Below are 26,417 nucleotides of genomic sequence, written 5' to 3' on the forward strand. Positions count from 1 at the left end.
ACTTTCTCGCCTTTCCCTGGCCTGGTCTACCCTACAGGTTAGATCAAATTTAGCCGCGTTAGGTCAATTTTAAAATGAATGCGTCTACACAACCAACCCTGTTCTGTCAACCTAAAGGGTTCTTAAAATCGACTGCTGTTCTCCTTCCTGGTGAGGGGAATAGCGCTAAAATCGAGCTTGCTGGGTTAAATTTGGGGTAATGCAGATGCAGTTCAGCTGTATTGTCCTCCAGGAGCTATCCTAGAGTGCACCAATGTCACCACTCTGGACAGCACTTTGAACTCTGAGGCACTAGCCAGGTACACAGGAAAACTCCCGGGAACTTAAGAATTTCATTTCCTGTTTGGTCAGCATGGCAAGCTGAGCAGTACTAGTGACCATGCTGTCCCCCCAGAATCGCAAAAGAGCTCCAGCATGGACCGAAAGGGAGACACTGGATCTGATTGCTGTATGGGGAGAAGAATCTGTGCAGGCCAAACTCCGATCAAAAAAAAAAATACTATATATATATATAAGCATTTTTTATATAAGCATATATATATGCCAAAATCGCACAGGGCATGATGGACAGAGGCTACAACAGGGACACACAGCAGTGCCACGTGAAAGTCAAGGCGCTCAGGCAAGCCTACCAAAAGACAAAGGAGGCAAACGGTCGCTCTGGGTCAGAGCCCCATACTTGCCACTTCTATGATCAGCTGCATGGCATTCTAGGTGGGGACCCTACCACTATCTCTTCACTGTCCATGGACACCTGCAAGGGGGGATTCTCATGGAACACGGAGGAAGAGGAGAAGGAGGAGAATGCAGGGCAGGCAAGTGGTGAAACTGTTCTCCCCAGCAACCAGGACATTTTCATCACCCTGGAGCCAACACCCTCACAAGGCAGGATCCCCGACCCTGAAGCCAGAGACGGCCCCTCGGGTGAGTGCACATTTGTAACTGCAGTACAGGATTTAAAAGCAATACTGTTTAATGTTTGATTTGCCCTGAATAACTGGGATGCATTCGTGGCCAGTACAGCTACTGGAAAGGTCTGTTAACATGTCTGGGGGATGGAGTGGGAATCATCCAGGGACATCTCCATGAAGCTGTCCTGGAGGTACTCTGAAAGCCTTTGCAGAAGGTTTCTGGGGAGGACTGCCTTATTTCATCCTCCACAGTAGGACACTTTACTAAGCCAAACCAGTAGCAAGTAGTTTGGAATCATTGCAGTACAGAGCATGGCAGTGAATTGTCCTGGGTTTTGGTAGCATTCAAATAACATTCCGTCTGTATCTTTCTGTGTTAGCCTCAGCAGAGTGATATCATTCATGGTCCCCTGGTTGAAATAGGGGAATTTTTGTAAGGGAACAGTAAAAGGACTCAGTTGATGCTGGGCTGTTTGCCTTTGGCTAAAAGGGATTATCCCTGAGAATAGCCACGAAGTGGGGGGAAGGATGAAGGGATCATCCCAGAGAATAGCCACGTAGATGGCTGGGGGTAGGTGTGTGCTGCACATCCACCTGAAAACCACAGCCCCTCTTTTTAAATGTGAAACCCAACTGGCATTGCTTGCTCTGGGAAAGGAGGGTGGGCAGTTTGAAAACGTTCCCACATGTTTTGAAGGAGTAAGAAGCCAACCCCACATACCCATTGGCTTACCATGGCTGCCTAGAAACCAAATTCTATTGCCCAGCTGGGTGTGATGTGTTAGCATACAGGCAGGAGCTCAATATAAAAGGCAAAATGCGACATTGTACATAAAGCACATGTGCTGTCTGCTGTGAATTGCTTAATTCACTGTGAAAGAGTCTCCCTTTTGTTCTCAGAAATGTATCATCTTAAATTTTACTCTCCATTTTTATCTCCTCCCAGATGCAAATGTTCCTATGCTCCCCCTATCATCTCCATCCCTGAGGTTATTGCAGATTAGAAGGAGAAAAAAAACTTGCACTCGCGATGACATGCTTTCTGAGCTCATGCAGTTCTTCTGCACTGATAGGGGACAGCTGAATGCTTGGAGTTATTCAGTGGCAAAGGCCAGGAAAGAATTAAGTGAGTGCGATGAGCAAAGGCAGAAGGCGATGCTGAGGCTAATGGGGGAGCAAGCGGACATGAAGAGGTGTCTGGTGGAGCTGCAGGAAAGCCAACAAGAGCACAGACCCCGCTGTATCCACTGTACAATCGCCTCCCCTCCTCCCCAAGTTCCACAGCCTCTTCACCCAGATGCCCAAGAACACAGGGGAGGCTCCGGGCACTCAGCCACTTCACTCCAGAGAATGGCCCAAGCAACAGAAGGCTGTCATTCAAACAGTTTGATTTTTAGTGTGGCTACAACAAACAATGTGGCCTTGTCCTCCCCTCCTCCCCCACTCCACCTGGGCTACCTTGTCAGTTATCTCACTTTTAAAAAAAATTAATAAAGAAAGAATGCACGGTGTCAAAACAATAGTTATTTTATTTTCTTTGCCAGCTGTAATCGAAGCGGGGAGGGTGGTTGGCTTACAGGGAATTAAAATCCACAAAGAGGACAGGTTGCATCAAGGAGAAACACACATAACTGTCACACGGAAGCCTGGTCAGTCATGAAACTGGTTTTCAAAGCCTCTCTGATGTGTAGTGTGCCTACTGTGCTCTTCTAATTGCCCTGGGGTCTGGCTGCTCAAAATCGGATGCCAAGCGATTTGCCTCAACCTCCCATGCCGCCATAAACATCTTCCCCTTATTCTTACAGATATTATGGAGCACACAGCAAGTAGCAATAACTATAGAAATATTGGTTTCGCTGAGGTCTAACCTAGTCAGCAAACAGTGCCAGTGAGCTTTTAAATGTCCAAAGGCACATTCTACCACCATTCTGCACTTGCTCAGCCTACAGCTGAACTGCTCCTTACTACTGTCCAGGCTGCCTGTGTAGGCTGGGTCCCCAAGGATAACTATTGGCACTTCAACATCCCCAATGGTAATTTTCTGGTCTGGGAAGCAAGTCCCTTTTTGCAGCTGCTCAAACAGCCTGGAGTTCCTAAAGATGTGAGCGTCATGCCCCCTTCTCCGCCATCTCACATTGATATCAGTGAAACGTCCCTTGTGATCCACCAGTGCTTGCAGCACCATTGAGAAGTACCCCTTGCAGTTTACATACTGGTTGGCAAGGTGGTCTGGTGCCAAGACAGAGATATGAGTTCCATCTATCACCCCACCACAGTTAGGGAACCCCATTGCAGCAAAGCCATCCAGTATGACCTGTACATTTCCCAGAGTCACTACCCTTGATAACAGAACATCAGTGATTGCATTGGCTACTTGCATCACAGCAGCCTCCACAGTAGATTTGCCCACTCCAAACGGATTCCAGACTGACCAGTAGCAGCCAGGCGTCGCAAGCTTTCACAGGGCTATTGCCACTCGCTTCTCAACTGTCAGGGCAGCTCTCATCTTGGTATTCCTGCGCTTCAGGGTGGGGGAAAGCAACTCACAAAAAGTTCAAGGAAAGTGACCGTACGCATGCAAAAGTTTCACAGCCGCTGTGAATCATCCCATACCTGCAACACTATGCAGTCCCACCAGGGACTTGTTTGCCAGGCCCAGAATAGACATTCCACTGTATCAACCAGACGCATTGCTGCCATGATGTCCCAATTGCCACAGCTTGTGTTTTCAGGAATATCTGTGTCCAAGTCCTCCTCACAATCGTCCTCATGCTGGCATCTCTTAGCCAGTTTATGCACATTCTGCATGATAATGTGTGAGGTGTTTACAATGTTCACAACAGCAGTGGTGAGCTGAGCGGGCTCCATGCTTGCTGTGCTATGGCATCTGCACAGGTAACCCAGGCAAAAAGGCACAAAATGATTGTCTGCCGTTGCTTTCACAGAGGGAAGGAGGGGTGACTGATGACATGTACCCAAAACAACCTGCAACAATATTTTTGCCCCATCAGACATTGGGAGCTTAACCCAGAATTCCAATGGGCAGCGGAGACTGTGGAACTGTGGGATAGCTACCCACAGTGCACTGCTCCATGAGACGATGCTAGCCACGGTATTGAGGGTGCACTCCGTTGACTTAATGTGCTTAGTGGGGACGTACACAACCAACTGTATAAAATCAATTTCTAAAGATCAACTTGGATAAAATTGACTTAATTTCGTAGTGCAGACATATCCCCTCTCTCACTCTATTTTATTTTGGGTTTTGGAGAATGGTATCACATCTGTGTCTTTCCTGTACTCTGGTTCCACTGGTGTTTCTCTGGCTTTAAAAAAAAGTATCAACAGTTGAGAAAGTTTACTAGCTAATCTGTTAGGATGCTGATATATAATGTGCATGTGTGCATATCCACCCACTCCCTAAGTAATGATGGGTTGTCAGGCTAAGATGAAAAGCCTGGCTAACAGTGAGACTGAAACCAACATAACTAATCATGCCTCACCAGCAAAAAACTATAGACCTGCAAAGACCTTCAGCCACATCTGAGCCTGAGCAGCTGGTGTACCAGAGGAAGGGAGGGATAGAGATGCTTTTGTCACAGGAACAGGGATAGCCTTTGGTAAATGAGTATTTCTTGAGTATCTATCCCTGAAGCATCATCCCATGGTAGTATTTAGCAACCATTTCCTGGAAAAGGAATTGCCACAATATTCCCATCTGGTACCAGGATAAGGAGACCCAAAAAATCACATTAAAAATAATTTTTTTTTTTAGATTTCCAATTCAGTTTGGTTTACTCAGGACTGGAGGTTTGGCTAGTTCAGACACTTTTCAATAAGGAGCTCAAATGTCTGGAAAAACTAAAGAAGGATAAGTTGTTGGATACCTGTCCAAACAGAACTCTGAACATTTTGAAGTTCATCCATTTCTATTTGGTAATCTGGGTAGAGTGATGCCTGGTCTACACTACATGGTTAGGCCGATGTAAGCTGCCTTAGGCTGACCTAGTTGTGGAAGTGTCGTCACTAAAATTTGGCTCCCACCAACATAAGTGCCTCTGAACGCTGATTTAGTAACACCACCTCCCTTCGCAGCATAGAGTTATAGTCAATGAAATTAGGTTGACACCGTGTCAGTGTGGACATGGCGTTGCTTATGTAGACTGTTACTGGCTTTCAGGAGCAGTCCCACACTGCCCCAACACTGACAATACAATCAATACAAGTGCTCCGGTTGAGGCTGTGCACTGCTGGCACAAGGAGCAGAGTGTGCACATGCACAAGCTACTTAACTGCAGTGGCTATATGCCAACATAATTTAGTAGTGTAGAAATTGGCTGAGGCACCGAGAGGCTGTGCAGAACACTTACCAGACTCCCAAGCTCGTATCAAAATTCTTTTTTAAATGCAGGCAGATAAGCGGCAAGCCTATTCAATACATACTGTAATAGAAATGTGACACAGGAGTGCTGATAAGAGATTGAAATATATTTCCTGTCTCCAGATACATGACATCCATCAGCTCTACAAAGATAATGCCCCTTTCAAAATGAAGGGTTCATGTAGCTCATTATGTTGTGCCTATGAGTGCAGTGCTCAACATGGGAATTAGCAGTCTAAGGGCTCTGTCCTCCTGAATAGGGCAGAGCAATAAGCTGCCTAAGGGCTCTGTGAGTAGGCCTGCTGGCCTCAAATGAGTAGGCTGCCAGTCCCCAAAAGCAGAAGGTGGCAGCGGAGTAGGGGGACCCGGGCCTGCTCTAGCCCACTGGATCCCAGCCCAGGGCCTTGACAGTGGCAGAGGTTTCCGCCACTTGGTCATCGGGGATTCCACTGAAACATGCTGACCTAGACTCTGGCAACACAACTGAACTAATATCTGGTGTCCCTGGGTTACTTCTTACTACTCCTTCTAAGTGTACCTAGGTCTCTTGGGATTCCTCCGTCTCCCTGGGGAGAGTCCTCAGAACAGTTGCTACGTGGTTTAGATGGTCCTCCCAATGGCAACTGTATACCACCACGTAGTCGAGATAAGTAGTGGCTACTCGGTGTGGGGCTGGAGTAGGCAGCCCACTAGGCACTGGAAGGTTTCAGGGGTGCCATGAAGGCCAAAAGGCATCCAGGTGAACGGATAGAGCCTACTTGGGGTGACAAAGGCCCTTTTTTTCCCATTGATCCTGGATCAAGTGGGATTTGCCAATAACTCTTGATGAGATTGAGGGTTGTTATGAACTGGGCCTCTCCGAGTCAATTGAGCATCTTGTCAATCTGGGACATTGGGTAGGCATCGAATTTGGAGAAGGAATTGACCTTCCAAAAATCGATGCAGAAGCAAAGGGTCCTTTCCAGCTTTGGGACCAGCACTATGGGGTTGCACCACATGCTCTTTGACCTTTCGATAACCCCTAGGTCCACCATCACCTAGACCTCCTTCTCTACCACCTCCCACATTCGCTGTGGGAGGGTTCACATTGCCTCGTGGATTACCTCTCCTGAGTTTGTCAGGATGGTGTGCCGGACTAGGGTGCTTTGGCCCAGTAAGGCCATGAAGGTCCTGGGAAAGATCTTCAACAGGCATAGGGCCTGCTGCTCCTATATGATGGTGTCTCTGAGTAGAGGCTTTTTGGAGTAAGGGGTCCAAGGGACCTGGGTCTGATTTGGGAGGTAAGGGGCAAACAGCAGCCCTTCCCACTTGTGCTACAGCTTCAGGAGATTGACATGGTATAGCTGTCTCTTCCTCTGTCGTTCAGGTTGCCAGATTTCATAGGTGATGGATTAACTCATATCACTTCTGCCATAAGGCTAGAAGTTCTGAGTCCTCCAAAGGAAGTAAGAGGAGAACTCAATCACTGGGTTGAAAGGCCTGTGTCCAGGCTCCCTTGTTGTATGTTCTCACCTGTGCCCCCCTAGGCAGCCTGCAAGCTCTCCCTCGCCAGGTCTCTAGCATGAGCCAGGCATCCTGTAACTGTAGCAAATATTGTAGAGGCCCTGGGCTTGTGACGATGTCAGTTTTGAGGTTTCCCCCATTAGGTTGAGCAGGTCCAGAGGCTAGCAACTGTACAGCAGTTTGAAGGGTGAGAACTTTGTGGAGGATTAGGGCACCTCCCTGATGGTGAGCAGCAGGGGTGGGATTAATTGGTCCCACTGGCACAGGTCCCTGGGTGGAAACTTGCAGAGCATGTGCTTCAGCATTAGGTTGAACTGCTTGACCAGCCCATCGGTTTGGGGGTGATAGACTGAAGTCTGCAGCTTCTTGATCCCAGGATCCCACAGGCCTTGTGGACGTGCCAGGATGTAAACTCTGCTCCCTGGTCAGTAAGGAACTCTCAGGGCAGCTGAAGACCTTCAAAACTTCCACCACGATGGTTCCAGTGGTGGTGTTCCTTAGCAGGATGGTCTTGGGGAAGTGGGTGGTGTAATCCATAGTCACCAGGATATAGAGAAACCTGTAGATGCTCTGGGCAAGGGGCCCCACCTGGTACATTACAACCCTCTCAAAGGGGGACCAGGGGAGCCTTTCACACTTCCCAAAAGGAATCCAGGGTAATGTCCAAGGTGTCAAGAATGGCTGCCTTTACTCATCCATAGGCCTTGTCATTTGGTAGTCCAAAATAGGCTGCCTGGGCTGTCCTAAACCCTGTTCATATTTAGTGGGTTAAAGGTTAGTTCAATCTCCATGCCTACTCAGATATTTAACCTCTTTGCTAAGATGACCAGCAAGGATGTCGGTTAGTGACAATCTTGACAGAAATTTGGCAATGTGGGGATCTGCCCACTAGAAACTGGGCTGAGAACACATTTTACACAGATCATTGAATCTAATAAGCTCTGAAAAGATAGATTTTGCCTCTACCAATTTGATCTGGTGAATGAGAAGCAAAGTGTGAGAGTTTTCTGTATATTTCGCTTTATTGCAAGCTTAGGGTATTTTGTTTTTGTTAGTTCGTTTGAGGTTTTTTAAAGTATCAGTGTTTGATTAACAAAACATAGAACTGTGCTGATGAGACTCCAAACAGGCATGGGGATTTGGTGCTTATAGAAAATTAATTTCTCGTGCTAACTCTGAGGCTCCATGGGAAAGAGTTAAGCTGTTCTTTCTCTATATAGGACATGCACAACAGGGAGCCCATTAACACTCAGCAACCACTGGGGCTTTTTCTTTTGTTTTGGACTACTCTGATCACAGCTCGCAGACTGGGTACCACTTTAGGAACAAGCACTATAAAATTAGGTAAAAATCCTACAATGACTATAATTTGTTTCCATTTAACTTCTAGGAGGCCCTGGGCCCAGGCCTGTATAAGTGCAGAAAAGTAGTGGGGAGAAGAAAACAAAGGAGGGTGCAATGTCATAGGAACTGTCCAGCAGCCTCTCTGTAACCCAAGAACCTCTAGATGCCAGCTGGCCAAGGGGTTCAGAGGGGTTACAGGGATCTCTTGGGTCTTGCATCTACAGTCTAGTTCCCCAATGTTTGTCATGTAAGATCTCAAAAGCTGGTGTCACATTGATCATCAATAACATCGGAGAATGCATTTACGAAGGTTGCGTAAGGAGTTATGTAGATACCATGAAAATATGTTCTTTCTTACAGCTTGTTTCTAAGTACTGGTCACCAGCAAAGATGAAAAACAGGCTTTCTGTCAGACAAGAGGTATTCAGCCATCAGTTTACATGTAAACGGAGTATTGTCTCTTTCACAATGGACAACTATCATCATTTTATGTTAAATGCTACTGAAGAGCTGATGGGAACTTCATAAAGACACTAATGGGAAGAGAGAAACAGCAGAACAGGGGGATCCCCATCTGGGGGTGCAGATCAAAGGCTTACTCTACTCTACAGGCACCCTTCACTGAGGAAGTAAATGGACAGCAAGTTTGCTTGATGGAAAAAGGGATCTCAGCCAGACTTTGATTGAGATAAGCTTCTTTAGATGGGAGGTTAACCTGTTAGTTAAGTTTAGTCTCTAGAAAGTGTGTTATGATTTTGTTTTATAAGTAATCATTTGTTTCCAAAATTCTTACTTACTAGCACTAGGGTCTTTGTTCTTTGATAATAAACTTATTCTTGTTTTCATGATAAATATAGCTAAGTGTTGTGGTGTTAAGTACAGTGATGGTCCTGAGTTGAAACTTGCAAGCTGGTGTGTACTGTTCCATTGGGAACTGCAGGTCACTTAATTCTGTAAGTGTTCTGTGGAGAAGGGGCTGGACACTGAAGGGTTGGTGTGTGCCCTTCATTACCAATACAGAGAGAACAAGGCCTGAAGGGCAGCACTTGTGCTGCCAGAGGCTGGCGGTTTCAGGGAGCTGATCCACGACAGACACAGACAAGACATCATCATGCTAAAGATAGGAGGTGATGAGGTGCCTTGCAAACCTGACAACCCACGGGGAGCATCGCACTTCTTTAAAGTGACAAAGAGGCAGCTCTACTGTCCTAAAACCTAAACATCAGCCTAGCTACTTTCATGAACACTGAACTCTAGAGATAACAAAGACCAAAACCCTTTATTTAAGCCAGCTACAAAAAATAAATTTGGGAAATTCGGATAAAATAGATCCCTGACCTAAAGCACCCAGCTTTGGGGTTAGCAACCAACCTTCTCCCTACTACCATCCATAAAAAACTGACCAACAAAACAAAACAAAAACAGCAACACCTAGTTCTAGTACAGATGAGCAAATTCACACACCAAAAACTTATTTCTTGGGTCCGTTTTTTACTATTCAGTCACTATGCAATTTTTATCAATGCACTGTGACAACGCAGACCCTACAACATCATCAGAAGCTTACATTTCAATAAAACTTAAAAAAAATAATAATAATCTGAACTTGCTAGCCCTGTAACTAGTCCAGTTCAACTGGTCTAAGCAGCTACCCTTATTAGGCAACTTTCAATAAAAATCAGAATCTCCTGAAATATATGGAGTAGAGGTCTGTTCCACTGCTCCTAGCACATCACCTCCTTGAAGCAACCTTTACCTCTTAGAGCAGGTTTCAACATGCATTGCGCTGCCATGCTAGAGAAGGAGCTTTCATTTCCAGGCTCTGTCCCTTGCTCACTATGCTTACAGGGTTAAAAGCCCCACACAGACAGTCAACAGATCATGTGAGGAGGGAGTTCCTCAAGTGAGTCAGTGGAGATTCCTCAGTGTGTGTGGGCTTTAGTGGTGGATATTTTCCCCTGCTCCCCTGACAACTGTTGAGCTCTAAAGAGCACTGGAGAAAGCAGACATTAAAACTGGAGACGGGGGACTTATGTTTTGAGCTGGCTTTCAAATATCTTTAAAAACTTCCAGCAAAATTAAATTGAAGCAACCAAATTCTGCATGTTTTGGGATGGAAACCATGAAAAAAAATTGGGTGGAGAGAAGAAAATTAAATGATTAGTTACTAAACAAAGGTTAACACTGAAAGGCTAAATGGGAGCACTATTTACTTCCAGTTAATTATCTTAGTTGAATTATATGGTGCTTCTGCTGAAGGGAATGACACACAATCTTTCAGGATTTGTGTGGCATTTGTATCAAAACCAGATTATGTGAGGCATTTCTATGCACTTAATTTGACAGATTAATCACACTAAATGCAAAAGGGGAAAGCTCCTGCTCTGGATGTAATGAGAAGACATTAGTGTGCAGCTGGCAAGGCTGATGAGGTGTCTAAAGGGGGTTTGTTCAGTAGTAGTTGCATCTTGTAAGGAACGGGGCAATTTATTTTCATCCTTTTATGACAAGATATTGCTTTAGAATGTCAGCTGTGTGCAGTTGCTGGCGGCTGTTCTCTTTAGTCACTCACCAGAGCTCTGTGGCCTGTAAAAAGAAAATGGGACACTAAAGGAATTATGACATTATGCAACGATAATTAGGTAACACTCTAGACCAGGAGTTTAACAAGAACGTTATCCTTTTGTATCTAGAATAGTGTTGATAATCTTCAGAATTAGTTAAAAAGCTCTAAACATTGCCCTCCCAACGGTCATTCAAACAATTCTTCCTAATTAATTTATTTGCAAGTACTTTAAACAGTCACTTCTGATGCTGTAAATGCACAACTGATTTAACAGGGCTGAGACTCACGTTTGCACTGAAATCAGAATTAACATAGAGCAGGTTAGATGTGACGGCTGATGTTTCTATTCAGCCAGTACTATCACAGCTGTGTACATTAGTAATAATTTGAGAATTTGCATAATGCCTTCTACCCCAAAGCAATTTATTAACCACGTAAAAGCAGCGCCACTGAAATGCAGACAACTGTGGGAGAGTGTGAGCCAACCGATTAGCACAAAGCACACTGCTTAACAGCAGTGGCAGAACTAACAGGGATGGCAACTGTCTTCCCCTGCTTCCTAGGCCTGCTGTGGTTAGATGTATGTGTGGTGCCTATTCAAACCTATTATGCAATTGATAGGAGGTGCAGGACATGAATTTTCACGCGGACTGGTGAGCAAGCCTGCCCCACACTCAGCCTCAGTGGCAGCTCCTGTCTCACGAGGCTGGGCACAGCCTCCCACTCTGGGCAGTGCAATGGGACACACCACATCACACAGTGCTGTGACCTCATGCACCATGTCACAACAGCACTCACTTTGGTCTGGCTGCTCCTCTGTCATGATACGGGGCAGCCAGGCCAACTCTGAATGGTGCTATGATCCTACGGGTCAGGTCACAACACTTAGAATTGGGAGTTGGGTCCAGTGCCATGGGACAGGAGCTGTCCCTGTGGGTGAATGTGGGGCATGCTTGCTCAATTGCTCTCCCTTCCCTCCCCTCACCCTGGGCCAGTGTTAGAGTTATGGTGGTGGGGTGGAGGATGCTGCTGAAAGTGGTCTGTTCCCCCTCAGTAGGGCGAGGAGGAGATTATAGCAGTGGAATGCACCCATTGAATAGGAAATGGCCCATTACTTCCCCTTTGCACTCTGCCACTGCTTAACAAAGTGGGGAGGGGACATTTTGGCAAGGAACACTAACAGTGAACCCTCACTCTTAGTAAGAGTACTTTGGGCTCATTAAGGGGCTATGCAAACAAGCAGGATCTTGGTTTTAAGTTTGCATCTGAAGGATTACTATATAGTAAACTGCACAGAACTCTATTTAGCTACATCAGAAGGGTTGTGTTGACTCTACCAGGATGACAAACTTGTAAATCTAGAAAGTCTAGGGATTTCAAATCCAAGGCTTAGACTACTAACACATGCCACACTTTTAAAACACTTATTAAGAAACCTGATAAAATAGAAGGAAGAGGTTAAGTATTTGCTCTGGCCAAGTATCAGATTCTGATAGCTTAGACTAACTGTCTGAGGTTTACCGCTAATCCGGGGGTTATGAAGTAAGTTGCCTGTAATAGAAAGAACATCTGATGTGTTTCATGTTCCACAGGGGCTACCAGTCTGCGGTGATAACCTGCAGGGGTACCCAGGGTCATGACACACATCACTACCACTTGCCCCTAGTGCAAAGAAACCTTGTCTGTGCCCGCTGTGGGTCAGCTATGCAAGCACTCCCTTCCTAGGCCTTGCAAGTCCTGCTGTTACTCTAGAGGTAACAGGCTCCCTTGAGTCCTCCGAACATCTCCTTAAAGTGTCCAACCCCATGGCCACTGGATACTTGCAGTATTTACAGAATTGTTGTTCCCAAAGAAGCAATACACCCTAGCTTACAAGTTACAGCTCCGATCACCGCTACGCTTAAGACACAGCACTTAGATGTGTTTATAGTGAGTTCAAGTAAAAGTGTATTTAACAAAGCCTAGAGATTCAGATAATAGCAAGTACTGGAAAGCAATGATTATATATACAATAAAGTCATAAATCTCATTCTAGAGCTTAGACTTAATTAACAAGATACTCATCTGTCTTGTATCATAATGCTCACCCAAAATCCTTGCACCACTTTATAGCCAGGGTTGCCTGTGATCCTCCTTTCATGAAAAAGCAGGCTGTCAGCTTGCCTCCTAGGTGAAGATACTAGAGTTTTCCTTTGCACATCAAGATAAACCAGAACAATTCTTGGTCTTTATTCATAAACAGAGCACTCTGCCCCCTGCTGTTTTTTTTCCATGCTGTAAATTTCCTCTTTTGTCAATTTCACAACCTTATTTAGTCTTTGGCTTAGTAGGCAAATAGTGCGTGGAATAAAATATGCAATACACAAATGGCCTGACAGGGAGATAGGTGTCTGTCACCTTTTGCCTGAAAGAAACATGTCAGAGATGTGTCACCTCTCAGTGACCTGCCTTAACTCCTGGACCTTAAGAACATATAGATTTCAGTATAGATACATAGCTTCTTAAATACTACCCATACATATATTTCACAATTACTGTGGCAACCAGGGAGCACCTGGCTCTCTGTAGTGACTCTCACATGCCACCCTTCGACGAACTATTACGCAGATATCCAACAGGGGTCCTCACTTATTTCCTTTCACTTTTTTAAAAACCTGTTTCCCAGTGAAAAAAATTAAACTATCCCCAAAAAACTGGGATTTCAGCACATTTTCAAAATGATAATTTTCAACCAACTTTGAATTTGTAGAACTTTTTATTCTGAAATTTAAAATGGAGACATTAGACTTTTTTTTTCACAAAATGTTTGGCATCAAAACCGCATTTCTCAATACCGAAAATCATCGCAAAAATATAAAATTGGAACAGCTTTCATTTTTACAGTACCTAAATAAATGAGGTCCAATCTTGGTTGGGCCTTCTAGGAAATACTATAATATAAATTTACAAATAATAATTAATAATAGATTAGAAAAGCCCACACTCTGAATCTGATCACTCCCTTTATTGCTACAAAGATGGAACCAAACTTTGTGTTGAGTTTGAAGAGCTGAACGAGAAAACAGGCATTAAAAAAAGGAAGATTTCCACTTTTTCCACAAAGAAAAAAATATTTATGGAGAAGACAGAAGCTGTTTTTTTCCTTTTTTTCTTTCCTTCCATAAATTGAATGTCTTGACAAAACTTCTTTTTCTGGGACACAAAGAGCCAAGATTTGTTCTTTCAATGCATTTTGATAGTTACTGGTTCTCGATATTGCCTTTTAGAATACATTGAGCACTGGATCTTTGGAGTGAAAGTGTACATTGATAACTGGATGTAGGGCAGCACTGCTCTTAAATATTAACTGCAGAAAGTACTGGAAATTGCAAGAAGCAGCAATGAATAAATCCAAGAGTCAATTTCTAATAATTGAAAGAAATTGAGAGAAATTGGTCACACAGGGAATACATTTCATTATTTTAAGAGTCAGATGTTATTGAACATACAGACACTTGAAGATAAAGGAAATTCAGGCCAAGATTTACAAACAGAGTAATCCATTTGTAGGTACCCAGTTTGACATTTGAAAAGGGCCTGATTTTCAGTGCCGAACATGCACCCTGGTCCCAGCCAGGATATCACCCATTAACAACAGATGTGCTGTCAAGAGAGTATGCTTTGTTTGATGTCAAAAGCATGTATTGGCACCAGAAGGATTGCAAGAAGACTGTATGGAGAGGATAACATGGTGGGAGGGGGGCAGAAGCAACTCAGACAGGCCAAATTTGAGTGGTGTTGCAACCCTGTGCACCAGGAAGGAGCAACCTGGCCAATTCTGAGAGAATGACCCTGTGCCCAAGTTGTAGCACCACAATGCCACTCAAATTTGGCCTAGTCATCCGTCATCATGCCAACAGAGAAGGGTTTCCACCATTATGCCACCACTTCATTGTCCCCCTGCCAAGTTAAGGTGCTCAAAAGTGGGGGGCAGGGAGGGCAATGGTATCTCCAAGGCACATGCTACCAGATTATCTGGCACAGACACTAATAATGTGAGAATATGGTAAAAGCATCATGTGATAGATCAGCAGGAATATGGTATGAAATGGAAGGAGAAATAACCAAGGATGACATATTTCAAGCAATAATACAAGCTACAATTAATAGATGGAGAAGTTAACCCTTCCCACCTGCATATTAATAGTATAAAAGAACTGTCTATGACTTTGGGAGCACTAGTATTGAAAAACAATCACAGGAACAAGAAGTCAGATGTGGAAAGAATAAATGCAAAGTGTCTTCACATGACTGCAGCAGAAAGTCAGAGAAATCGTTCTGGCCACAGATGAAAGAGAAAGCAAATGAGACTTTCTGAGATACAGAGAAGCTCAGTGGAAAGAACCCAGGCCCTTGGGAGTCCTCACTGATGTTGGGAACACAGCCACATTTCTCCTTCCATTTCATTCATAATGGACTGTTCCTGCAACTTCTCAGAAGTAGTGACCCTGGAAGATACCACAGTTTCATATGTGACAATGTTAAATCTCAATTCCTGGACTTTGCTGAAAGTCATGAATATCATCATAAGACGTGCAGCCTTAGATACACCTAGAAATGAACAGATCAGAAGTCCATACACTGAAGGACTTGATCAACAAACAATTTATTTAAGAGAACATCAATACTTAGCTCTTCTCGACAGAGCAACACTGTTGCAATGTGAAAAGTCCCTAGCAAAATTTCTAGCAGACTTACCATAGTCAAAGGGTAACACAACTCTGTTTCTGGGACAGGTAATAGACATCTCCAAACATTGAATAAAGTCATAACAGATGCACAAGATGTTTACCACATTAAAAAAAAGATATATAGAATATGACAGGAACGTTGTGTATGTTATGAGATGAATTCTGGGTTATTTTTCTCACTGTGACAAGAAAATAGCTAGAGTTCACCAGAAAGCATATTAGCCTCTGGAGCCTGGTGGCCTAGCTGACAGTACAATGATATAAACCAGCCAGAGTGCACTTAGCCAAGCCATTATACAACATAGTTATAAAGAAATCTTCTAAAGCTTAGGTTTGTACCTGGTGTTATGGGGAAGTCCTCTACAATTTAACAGATTAAGACAGATTTTTTTTAAACAATCCTGCAGAGTGTAATAGAAAAATCTGATTATATAATTCTTTAGGGAGTTAAAATTATGGAAAGGATGTAATTCTCTAATAGAATTGATAGGTTATTAGAGTAGTTTCTATAGAATGTAATTCAATATTTGTAGAACATAGACCAGTTTAATTTCTATTGCATTCCACAGGATTTTCTATAAAGATGAACTAAATGTTAAGGGTCCTTTGAATATGGGGCCCAAACAATGTAACCCATTCCCTTCAAAGTTGAAAAGTCATAATTCTCTATTAAGATGCCTTGTAATATCCATGTGTTGCAGACCAAAAATGTGAGTTACTTTATATACACGGTAAGTTTATTCAGCATCACTTAGGGACAATAAACTGATTGAGGGGGCAAATGATTTTTGTTGGTTTGTGTCTCAGACTAGCAGAGACTGTGTGTATAGATACACAGAGAGAGACACTCTCTTTCTCTCTCTCTATTTTAAATATGAGAGACAACAATGGTGTAATTTCCAGCTGCAGTAAGAAAGATGATGTTCAGTGTTGTTCCTATATATTTACCTGTTCCCTCTATACCTTTGTGTAGAATCTGCTTAATTTATTGATACAAAAGCTTTTATTGCTGCTTTACCATGCAAATAAAAAGGCTATGGGAGAGCAAAATCTGTTTTTTCCATGAAACAAGAAAAAGTCAAAGTTTTAATATCAGAAACTTGATTGCTGGTGATGGTAATGCTAGAAGCAAGGCTCAGACTGGGAAAGAAAGAAGTGGTACTTCTAATCAGTTACATATTTCACCACATTTCCCTTACACAAAACTCTGGACACTTGTGATACCAAAAGAAAACACTGCTCACAGTAGATGGAGTGAATATTCATAACATGATCACCCTTCTCCTCTCCTGTGTGCTTTGACCAGAAGTTAAGCCTGAAGCCTAATGATATCAATGTGAACATTGTTAATTTTCCAAATGATGTAAAGGAGCAGGTCACACCTCTCTTGAATTATGGCAAGCTGTCTACAGATTCAAATAGACATCATTTGTTAACATTGTATCTGTCACAGTTTGAAGGTTCTGTATGCAAATACAAGAACTACAGACTTTTTTTTTTTTTTTAAACAAAGGAAAGGTTAGATTCTGGAGCAAAAGAAGACTGTCTCCAGGAAAAAGATGCACAACTTGGCTAAGTCACTATGAACCAACCCAATTCAGCACTGGATACCAGAGACAGAAAGACAATCATATGGGACTGTCAAAATACATGATTTTGTTTAGATGGCTACATAATTATCCTCCCAAACATAAAACTAAATATTCATTTAAATTAAATTCCATGCTATCAACCAGCTTTTGCTTAAAACTTTTCTGCTGTTCCCCCACCTCCTGGAAGTCCTCCAGCGTATTCATCAGTCTCTCTTTAGAATGTTTCCTTAAGTACTTTTTATAATTGTCCCTCTTACATCTATCTTTTCTTATTCTCATCTCTTCAGTGGTATCAGATACAGCTTAATTTAATACATAAGTAGTTTAAATACTTTGTTCATGTCACCTTTTGATCATCAGCTTTCAAAGCTACCCTTATCACTGTCTCCTCATATGTAACCTCCTCCTTGCTTTGGAGATTACATTCTTCTGGACTTCAACTTTTATCGGGTGAGATGACAAAAAAGACACTATTCTCCAAATGAGGTCTATCCAGTGCTTTCTGAAATGTTACCTGAAAATTACTGGACTCTCAGAACAGAAAAGTAAAAAAGATCAGCAGGATTTTGGCTTGTACACTAGAAGACTAATTATAACCTACATTTTAAAAACCAATTTTCTTATAATATGACAGTGATTTATTCCTTTGGTTAGTTTCCTTTAAGGTCATAATAAGTAGCATAAGAACTTGGATAGCAAGATCCTATTTTCAGTATATTGTTCCCTATGCTAAATAAGTATGAAAATCTCATTCTTCACAGGTCACTAGAACCTAACCAACTGATTTTTGCATTATTTACTACATTTAACAGAGATGCAATAGAACAAGTAGGTTATCTATAAGCTTGTGGAAGTGCACGGCAACACATTGATTAAATGACCAGATAAGTCTTTGAATACAACTTTTCATATTAAAGTAAATCTCATTGAAGTATTGTAGCCAATTTAAACAAGATTTCATCTATATTTGGATTGTAAGGATTTTCTCCTTATGCTAAATCAAACCCTAATTGTTTGTACCATTATGATTCGGTTTCTTTTATAAACTGACAAATAAGACATCCTTATCAATAGGTTAGGATGAGAACATTTAATTAGTAGCAATTTAACATTTAGGAAATATTTCCATATTGATATTCCTGTTTAAGAATGATTCAAAAAACATGTCATTTATAGTCAATGCACTAGGCATTAAAATCTCTAGAAAGGCCTACTGTGTTAGGGTCAATGTAATCTCGCTTCTTGAATGTGTTTGTATCCACAACATATGTGAGATCTCTGAAACATGATCTTTGTCATGCACACAGAGCTGCTGAAGGAAAACACAAATTCAAAACTACTTAAATTTGTATAAACAAAGGAGCTTCTGCCTGGAAGTACATCCATGGAGCGTACAGTGGAGGACCAGGTGACCATTCAGCATGTCCAGGGAGCAGGGAAAAGAGGAGAACTAGTAGGAGAGTTAGCCCACGGGATTGTTTTTATATACACACACACACACACACACTGCTACCTCGATATAACACCACCCGATATAACACAAATTTGGATATAACGCGATAAAGCAGTGCTCCGGGGGGCAGGGCTGCACACTCTGGTGGATCAAAAGAAGTTCAATATAACACGGTTTCACCTATAACATGGTAAGATTTTTTGGCTAGCAAGGACAGCATTATATCAAGGTAGAGGTGTATGTGTGTGTGTGTGTATATATATATATATATATATATACACACACACACACACACACACACACACACACATTTTATTAAGGCAAAGTTACAATAAAACATTAACATATTACATCATACATTACTTGTTACATATTGATATTACTTGTATATGTACATTACTAATTAATATTCAAAGAACCTGGCTGAAGATTCTGGTTTTCTGGTTGGGGAACCTTCATCTTGTGAGTATGCTAGAAAGAGCGACAATTTTCTAAATACTTACTCCTATTTTTGGTGCTTCTCTTGTATTATACTTGGTTTGAAAACTTTTCCTTTACAAGGCCAGTCTATATTTTACCATACATAATTCAACAATAAGGTGCCCTCATGGAGTCTGACTCTAACAGACTCTCTCTTTGCCCTATGTCCTTCCTGCTGGTTTTCTCCCTCACTTGTGCTGCCTTTTTTGACCCAGCAGTTTAAAGAAAGATAAGAAGCCTTTCTGAGAGAATCCTCATACTGGCAAACTTCTATGTTAATCATGCCCCCCCACCCACATGCAGACACACACAAACCAACTTATAGTACAGCCAGTTCCCTTTGCCTCCAAAAGACTGTGTTAGGTACAACTTGTGGCTTACAAAAGCATTGTCCAAATCAAGCATTAGAATATAGCTCACTCTGGCCAGACCCAGTGGAAGCTGACCAAGTTCTGCCCAATGACTGTATAGACTCCTCTGAGCAGGGCACGCAAGGGCAGATCCTCGCCTGACGTGACATGCTATTGTTTGATTGACTTCAGCTGAGCTACAGAGGTTTTCATAAGATTAGGATGTGAGCTCAGTCTCTTTGTGACCACACATGCAACAGTGATGCTTGGAGCTCTCAAATTCTGCTTGCAGCCAGACACCTGTAAAGGAATATATGGCTAATTTGACTGAAAGCAATAAGGGAGTGACATGCACCTTTTGAAATATCATAAGTGCTGAAATGGTTTTGCAAGCCCAAAGAAATGAAGTTTCTGTTTTGTTTCTGCATAATAATTATACCCCTCCAGATTAATTGATGACAAATTTCACTGAAAATGTTGCAGGTTTTTCAATTCTTGTGCTACTCAGCTCCATAGAAAACTAAACACTATTTTTTATGATTTTGAAGAAGAGACACTTTGGATCGGGGCGGCTCTAGGTGTTCTGCCACCCCAAGCATGGCAGGCAGGCTGCCTTCGGTGGCTTGCCTGTAGGAGGTCCCCAGTCCCGTGGATTCGGTGGCAAGCCTGTGGGAGGTCCACCAAAGCTATGGGACCAGCAGACCCTCCTCAGGCATGCTGCCGAAGGCAACCTGCCTGCTGCCCTTGCGGCGACCGGCAGAGCACTCCCTGTGGCTTGCTGGGGCCAGGAGCCACCCCTGCTTTGGATTCAGACTTCACAAGAAATCTCTTTGGAAACTTGTGGGGTTTAGGCATAATCCTCCCGCCTCTTCCCCACATCTCCAGACAATTTTAACAATTGTTAAACATGATGTTATCAATAAGGAGGGTGTCATAAACAGATAGCTAAGGGTTAATGTCTCTTTCACCTGTAAAGGGTTAACAAACAGGGAACCAAACACCTGACCAGAGGACCAATCAGAGGACAAGATACTTTCAAATCTCGGTGGAGGGAAGTCTTTGTTTGTGGGTTCTTTGTTCTGTCTGTTGTCTCTCTGGGCTCTGAGAGTGACCACACATACCTACAGGCTCTCTAATCTTCTTTTCCAATTTTGTAAGTACAAAGGTAGAAGGACAGTTTATTCTTTTTAATTGTTTTTCTTTATTTGCAAATGTGTATCTGACTGGTAGAGTTTTAATGAGTATTTGGCTAAAAGTATTTTAAATTGTATTTTTTCTGGGGGAGGCTTTTTCTCCATTTTCTATAAGCTGAAAGTCCCTGTAATATTCCATCTTGAATCTACAGAGATTATCTCTACTCTTTGTCTTTTATTAAAAAACTCTTTTTAAAGACCTACTTGATTTTTTACCCCTTGTTAATGCTAAGGTATTGAGTCTGTACTCACCAAGGACTTGGTGGGAGAGAAAGAGGAGGGAGGGGAAAGGTAGAGTTCCTCTTTGTGTTAGATTCACGGCGCTTGAATCTGTATTGCCTCTGGGTGAGAGGAAGAGAGGAGGGGTGGAGTTGGAATCCCTCGGTGCTAAGATTCAAGGAGTTTGAATCACTGTCAATCTCTCCAGAATAACCCAGGGAGGAAGAGCCTGGGAGGGGGGGAGAAAGGGGAGGAGAAACCTGATTTCTCTGTGTTGTGTTTCAAGGAGTTTGAAGCACGGTGATCTCCTGGTGTCCCCAGGCGGGAAAGATCTGGGAGGAGGAAAGGAGAGGGGAGGGAAATGGTTTATTTCCCTTTGTTGTGAGATTCAAGGAATTTGGGTCTTGGGGTCCCCAGGGAAGGTTTGGGGAGACCAGAGTTTATCAGGCACTCAAAGTCCTGATTGGTGGCAGCTTATCAGATCTAAGCTGGTAATTAAGCTTAGAGGAATTCATGCTGGTACCCCATCTTTGGACGCTAAAGTTGAGATTGGGAATAGAATACCATGACAGAGGGTAAGTTGAGTTTTGACATTTATATTTGGCTTCTATTATGATTGCCCTCAAAACACTCTTGCTTGAATCACAGGCTTTACTATTCCCCAGAAGAATCTGCAGTGGCCTAGCTAGGTTTGAGGGCCTGTCTCCTAGAAGAAAAATGTGCTGCTTTCTACCGTGAAGAGAAGATGGATGTGCCCTGGGCCCTCTTATGTATTCTAACAGGTGTGTACACAAATGAGGAACATCTAACAAAATATCCCACATAATTAAAATGGATGGCAAGAGCTGCTAGATGTCTAAAACAATCTGTATTTAAACAGCAGATGTTTTTGTTTAAGCCTGTTGCTTTAAAGGAAGCTATGTCTTCTGCAGTAAGATGCCACAGAATCTTGAAATCCTGGAGTTTCTAGCGTCTCTGAAATAGTTGCTAAGAGGAATGATTGGAGCTTTCAATCAATGATCACAGACTGGGAAAACCATTCCAGAGCTGGAAACAACGGCAAAGCATCGTAGGAGTGTGGTGACAAGGTGATATAAAGTAAATCCTTAGCTTTGACTAAAATGTACATGGCAAAAGTATTTTACCCATGTCTGTCTGGAGCTTCCCATTTGGCTAGAAGCACTAAGGTTAGCAAGTAAAAGCTAAACACATAGAAACAGTATAAAATGGATCTAATTTGATTTCTGACCTGATGTTAATATAACTTTCCCTTTACCAGGTATTGCTTTAGAGAGAGAAAGAGAGAGTGTGAGTGTGAGTAAAACAGACACAGAGGGGAAGAAGCAAGAAATCCAGGAAGCAGCCTGTGAGCATATGACCCTTGAAAAATCTAGAAAGAGGGTTTTTTAGATCTGGTTTTGGTTGGTTTGGGGTTGTCAACTAAGAAATTATTCTTTTATTTCTGGTTCCTCCTGCATTCAGATAAGCAGGCTGTTGTACATTATTTGCATATAAATAAGGTTGCAGGAAAGAAAATACCAGACTCCAGCAATTTCTGTCCTTGTCTAGACCATCCCCAGGACCCTGAACTCTGACTAGCTGCTGGGTCAAAAAAGGCAGCACAAGTGAGGGAAAAAAAACAGTGGGAAGGGTACAGGGCAAAGAGTCTGTTAGAGCCAGGCTCCATGAGGGCAAGTTGTTGAGGCAGCTGCTTTGCAAAAGGCCATGTTCACTGTGTGGGTTGCGAGAAGCTGAGCCCCAGGAACAGAAAACAGGCTGTTTTCTCTAACTCTGAAGCATGTTGTAGCAGGTTAGTGATATTGTTAACCCTCCAATAGGGCAGGCCTGGCCCTGTTAATTATAGAAAGGGGAAATTGGGAGGGAAAACTCATTTTTATTTTAATTGTATATATGATGGGTTCGGTCACAGAGACCCCTTGGAACTGTCACCTGACATGCTGAAATAACCTCTAAGCCTGTTGTCCCTGCCAGCTTCCAGAACCTTGCCTTTTTGAGCCAGACACGCTTGCCTGCTGCAACACAGACTCAGGTCTGAACCACGTCCCTCAAAGCTGCAGATTTAACTGAAAATAGCTCAGCAGGTTACCTGTCTCCAGCACCCAGATACTCAGTTTCCAATGGGGTCCAAACCCCAAATAAATCCGATTTACTCTGTATAAAGTTTATACAGGGTAAATTCCTGTCACATGTCACTGTAAGACCTCTAGTCTCCATTCTTCCTGGGTTGGCCCACTCCTACACAGGAAGGTTTGCAGGTAAATAAACCATTTACAACCACTTGTCCTAGTCAATGGGAGCCAAATCAAGATTCTAAAACCACCATTAATGGCCCACACTTTGCATAATTACAATAGGATCTCAGAGTTATACTTCATATTTCTAGCTTCAGATACAAGAATGGTACATGCATACAAATAGGAGGAATATATAAAGTAGGTTATAACCTTTGTTATGATACTTTACAAGAGACCTTTTGCATAAAGCATATTCCAGTTACGTCATATTCACACTCATAAGTGTATTTCCATAAAATACATGGAGTGCAACATGGCAATATACTTTGAATGTTGTTTGATTTTAGTCAAACTGTTTTAATTAAATTGTCTCAGCTGGTATGATTCACTGACTTTTATTTAAATGTGATAAGGGGGAAAGTCATTTGTATTTTGCTATTCTCAGTTTTGTATTTTCTTGTAACAGGGCTTTTTAAAAAAAATCTATATAACTGAGTGGCTGGTTAATTAGTTAGTTGACTAGCTAACAGTGATTTCAATATAGGAGGAGGAAGAGTCTGCATGGATTTCAGCTGAAGATTTCTATAAGCAAGTGGAGGGAAAATGTTGCTTTTTGACTCAGCAGACTATAGATTTGGTGACCAAGGGCTCTAACTTGAGCTTTTGGGAACTTGGAGTTTCTTCTCACTATGTTTCTGTGGGGCCTGACCTGTTTAGATTTAATTTGTTTTTTATTTGTTATGTATAACTGTGAAGATAACATATGTGGCTTATGAAGTAGCCATGTTATGTTGTAGAAAATTAAGTTGTAGTTATTAATTATTATGTTTCTTTATCATTCAATTTTATAAAATTAGTTCTTAAAAATTTATTCCTTTTGTTCTTTTGGGGACTTGAATGTGGAAAGGTTGACCCTGTGTAATCATTGCTGAAAATCCTTAGAGACTGAATTCTGGTCTCCAGGTGCTTTTCCATAGGAAATGGGGGGTTTTAGACACTAAGGGCAATAAAATAATCTCTAGCCCACCCAAAGGTTACACTGACACATTACATAACCAATTACACTCTTATTTTTCACTGTTGCTTGGCACAGTGCCATTTCATTCCAAACCTATCAAAGTACAAATTATTGGAGATATGTATTTCTGGCTCTATTATTTTTGCGTAAGGTGTATTTTAAGTAGTGGTCATTTGGCCTTTGAAATTAAGGAAAAATAATGTAATTTGACTTAATGGAAATCAAATGTAGTAAGAAATGGTATAAAATGGAATGAAGGAACATTTAGACTGCATATAAGTAAAATACAATTATTAGACTGTATAATAGCCATCAGATAGAAGAGGTGACTGTTTCTGTAATATGATTTATTTTGAATAAATCAGACAAATTTGAATATGCTATATAAACTGTTATTGTATTGACATGGTATAAAAAAAAGAGATTATACTAAAATGGCTGCTTCACTTATTCACTCTATCTGGGCCTGTAGCGAAGGCATTCACTACAATGATATTTGCAGATCTGTCACTTGTTGTGTGACTCTGGCCAAGTCACAGCTCTCTCTCTCTCTCTGCTTCAGTTCCCCATCTGTAAAATAGAGAATGTAATTCTGTCTGTCACTAAGGATATGTTTACACAGCAAAAGCTGTGCACAGGCTAGCCTACCGAATCCAGCTTGACTCCAGCTAGTATAAGTAACAATAGCAATGAAGACTGAACAACATGGGTCATTCGTGCCTGGCACAGACCAGAGGTAAATATTCAACTTGCTAGCCCATGCTGTGCTGGCTTCAATTAGTCTGTGCACAGCTTCTGTTGTATAGACATGTCCTATGGGTATTGGGAAAGTACTTTCATGTATAAAGCAACAAAGAGTCTCGTGGCACCTTATAGACTAACAGACATATTGGAGCATGAGCTTTCGTGGGTGAATACCCACTTCATCAGACGCATGTGGTGGAAATTTCCAGAAGGAGGTATAAATATGCAGGCAAGCATCAACAGTATGGAGTGGAAATCCATCAACCTCATGAAGAAACTTGCACAAGTACAGACAGATATCATCTTCCTTTCCAAATGCAAATGGATGGACATCATACCAAATGGACTGAAGGTGCCTCCCTCAGTGTTCACACCTCAACTGCTAGAAGAGGGCCTCATCCTCCCTGATTGAACTACCTCATTTTCTAGACTGATTCTTGCCTGCATATTTATACCTGCCTCTGGAAATTTCCACCACATGCGTCTGATGAAGTGGGTATTCACCCACGAAAGCTTATGCTTCAATACTTGTGTTAGTCTACAAGGTGCCAGAGGATTCTTCGTTGTTTTTTACAGATCCAGACTAACACGGCTACCCCTCTGATACTTTCAGGTATGTTTTAGAAGTGCTCAAATACTAGAGTAATGAGAGGGAGAATAAAGCATATAAACAAATAGCAAACTTTTAACTTAATCCAATTTTCAAGAAGATTTCTTAATACTGTTATTAAAAATCATGAGCACGGCCTTAGTTTTCCAAATGTGCCCCTTAAAGTACACAAAGGAAATTTAGCTTTATCTAAGTAGCCACACTTATTTGTAAGCCGTTCATATTATATTACATAACCCTCTGCAGAGTTAGGTTTATGAGCAATTCAAAGCAAATCCGAGGTTGCATAGCAAAACAAAATGCGTACTATTATAACTAAACAAAGCTTACCTTATTCAGGTCAAAGGTATTAAACACTTGATCAACATACGTGTCTGCCTGTGGATTCAGACCATGCAGATCCAGAAGTGTCTTGAACTCATAGAGACTAAGTTGCCCAGATGGGCACTCGCTCATAAATTTGGTGTACCATCGATGGATCTCTGGAGCATTGATATCATCTGCTGCTGATGCACTAGCTCCCATAGTATCACACAATATCTTTTTTTCAATGTTTATTCATAAACTTATGTTTCTCAACTTCGGTGGCTTGCACCCAACTAAAATTCAAACACAAGCCTTGCCCCTAAAGAGCTAATGTAAACCTCTTATGAGACAGAGCTGATACAAGCCAATTAAAAATAGAAACCTAAGTGAGATTACCTTCAATACCCAGTTTTAAACCAGAAAGGTTTTGTAACATGTTTAAAGTCAAAGCTAATAGGGATACTTAAAAGATTGTTTCTTCAAATGCGCAAGGATGTGATTCTGTCCAGTAGGTTTTTTCCACTGATAGTTAAGGCAACTATTAGCAAAAATGTTAGCATATCCTCAAACTGGTTGTCGTTAAACTGTATGGTAATTATTAATGACACACAGAAGTCTGACCCCTAAATGGTTGTAACTAATGGCTACAATGCATGTTGTAACTAAGGCCTGGTCTACACTACACGTTTAAACCAATTTTAGCAGCATTAAACCAATTTAATGCTGTACCCGTCCACACTACGAGGCCCTTTATATCAATAT

At 42.0% G+C, this 26,417-nt stretch overlaps 1 protein-coding gene across 1 annotated transcript in view; it reads right to left on the reverse strand.

Annotated features, from left to right (window-relative positions):
* The window catches only part of GUCA1C (guanylate cyclase activator 1C), a 44,839-nt gene extending 18,965 nt beyond the window's left edge, over positions 1–25,874 (reverse strand). Inside the window, exon 1 of the mRNA XM_032765235.1 lies at positions 25,680–25,874. Coding sequence (XP_032621126.1) covers positions 25,680–25,874 — 195 coding nt within the window. The remainder of the gene's footprint in view (positions 1–25,679) is intronic.
* Positions 25,875–26,417: the final 543 nt, after the last annotated feature.

The sequence above is a fragment of the Chelonoidis abingdonii genome, chromosome 1, assembly GCF_003597395.2.
Source record: "Chelonoidis abingdonii isolate Lonesome George chromosome 1, CheloAbing_2.0, whole genome shotgun sequence".
In the NCBI taxonomy this organism is placed as follows: Eukaryota; Metazoa; Chordata; order Testudines; family Testudinidae; genus Chelonoidis; species Chelonoidis abingdonii.